At 59.0% G+C, this 1818-nt stretch overlaps 1 protein-coding gene across 1 annotated transcript in view; it reads left to right on the top strand.

Moving 5' to 3' along the window:
- HAX1 (HCLS1 associated protein X-1) overlaps positions 1-1818 on the top strand; it is a 3620-nt gene that overhangs the window by 828 nt on the left and 974 nt on the right. Inside the window, exons 2-3 of the mRNA XM_018571552.1 lie at positions 123-331; positions 483-667. Coding sequence (XP_018427054.1) covers positions 123-331; positions 483-667 — 394 coding nt within the window. The remainder of the gene's footprint in view (positions 1-122; positions 332-482; positions 668-1818) is intronic.

Here is a 1818-nt window from a genome sequence, read left to right as displayed (position 1 = left end):
CTGAAATGAATAAACCTGGTCTCGGTGTCATGTGACCATTGGGGATGAGTGACTCCGCCTTGTTGTCAGATTGCTGTGGTGTCACTGGTACCCATAGAAGATTCTTTCCTCCCCTCCCCCAGGGATCCGTTCTTTGGCGGGATGACTCAGGAAGAAGAGGATGAAGATGAGGAGGATGAAGACTTCTTCCAGGGCCCCCCCGGGCACGGCTTCCAGTCCCCCTCCTGGGGGGGGCGCCCCCCGTTCCACGACCCGTTCGGCTTCGAGGAGATTTTCCGCGACTTCAATGAACTCTTTGCCGATTTTGGTTCCGTGATCCGCGACGTCCCTCGTGAGTCTCTTTTATTGTCCTGAAATCTGAAACTCCGCCGCCATCCAGATACAGACTGGATAGAGACACAGGGGTCCTCAACTGTGGCCCCTAACAGCTCCAAAGGGCCACAGCTTGTTTGGGTAATTGGTTCCCTTTGCCGTCTCTGTAGGGTTCCCGGGGATCGAGCCGCCAACACCGAGTCCAGAAGGATCCAGAGGAGGTTCCCTGCGAGACTCCATGCTAAAGTATCCAGACTCTCACCTACCCAGAGAGCCGAGGTCGTCTTCCCAGGATCCCCCCGCAGAGGAGGGGCCCCCGCAGGCAGACAGGGCCCCCCAGGGCAGGAGAGGCTGGGTGAGTTACCCCTAATAACCCATCCCCCCCAGACCCGGGAACTCAGCACAGGGATAGTGGGAGCCCCTCATAATGGGCACAGCAGGGGTACAGACCCGGGAACTCAGCACAGGGATGGTGGGAGCTCCTCATAATGGGCACAGCAGGGGTACAGACCCGGGAACTCAGCACAGGGATGGTGGGAGCTCCTCATAATGGGCACAGCAGGGGTACAGACCCGGGAACTCAGCACAGGGATGGTGGGAGCTCCTCATAATGGGCACAGCAGGGGTACAGACCCGGGAACTCAGCACAGGGATGGTGGGAGCTCCTCATAATGGGCACAGCAGGGGTACAGACCCGGGAACTCAGCACAGGGATGGTGGGAGCTCCTCATAATGGGCACAGCAGGGGTACAGACCCGGGAACTCAGCACAGGGATGGTGGGAGCTCCTCATAATGGGCACAGCAGGGGTACAGACCCGGGAACTCAGCACAGGGATGGTGGGAGCTCCTCATAATGGGCACAGCAGGGGTACAGACCCGGGAACTCAGCACAGGGATGGTGGGAGCTCCTCATAATGGGCACAGCAGGGGTACAGACCCGGGAACTCAGCACAGGGATGGTGGGAGCTCCTCATAATGGGCACAGCAGGGGTACAGACCCGGGAACTCAGCACAGGGATGGTGGGAGCTCCTCATAATGGGCACAGCAGGGGTACAGACCCGGGAACTCAGCACAGGGATGGTGGGAGCTCCTCATAATGGGCACAGCAGGGGTACAGACCCGGGAACTCAGCACAGGGATGGTGGGAGCTCCTCATAATGGGCACAGCAGGGGTACAGACCCGGGAACTCAGCACAGGGATGGTGGGAGCTCCTCATAATGGGCACAGCAGGGGTACAGACCCGGGAACTCAGCACAGGGATGGTGGGAGCTCCTCATAATGGGCACAGCAGGGGTACAGACCCGGGAACTCAGCACAGGGATGGTGGGAGCTCCTCATAATGGGCACAGCAGGGGTACAGACCCGGGAACTCAGCACAGGGATGGTGGGAGACCCTCATAATGGGCACAGCAGTTGGCACAATACCCTAGACAGGGGGCTCATTACTGTTTCTTGGTGTCTTCCTGTACAGGTTGAAGATAAAGGTGGAGTTGCCCCTTCATC

The sequence above is a fragment of the Nanorana parkeri genome, unplaced genomic scaffold (genome assembly GCF_000935625.1).
Source record: "Nanorana parkeri isolate BGI_ZX_2015 unplaced genomic scaffold, ASM93562v1 scaffold1780, whole genome shotgun sequence".
Lineage (NCBI taxonomy): Eukaryota > Metazoa > Chordata > Amphibia > Anura > Dicroglossidae > Nanorana > Nanorana parkeri.
This window is presented reverse-complemented; position numbering and strand designations above follow the sequence as displayed.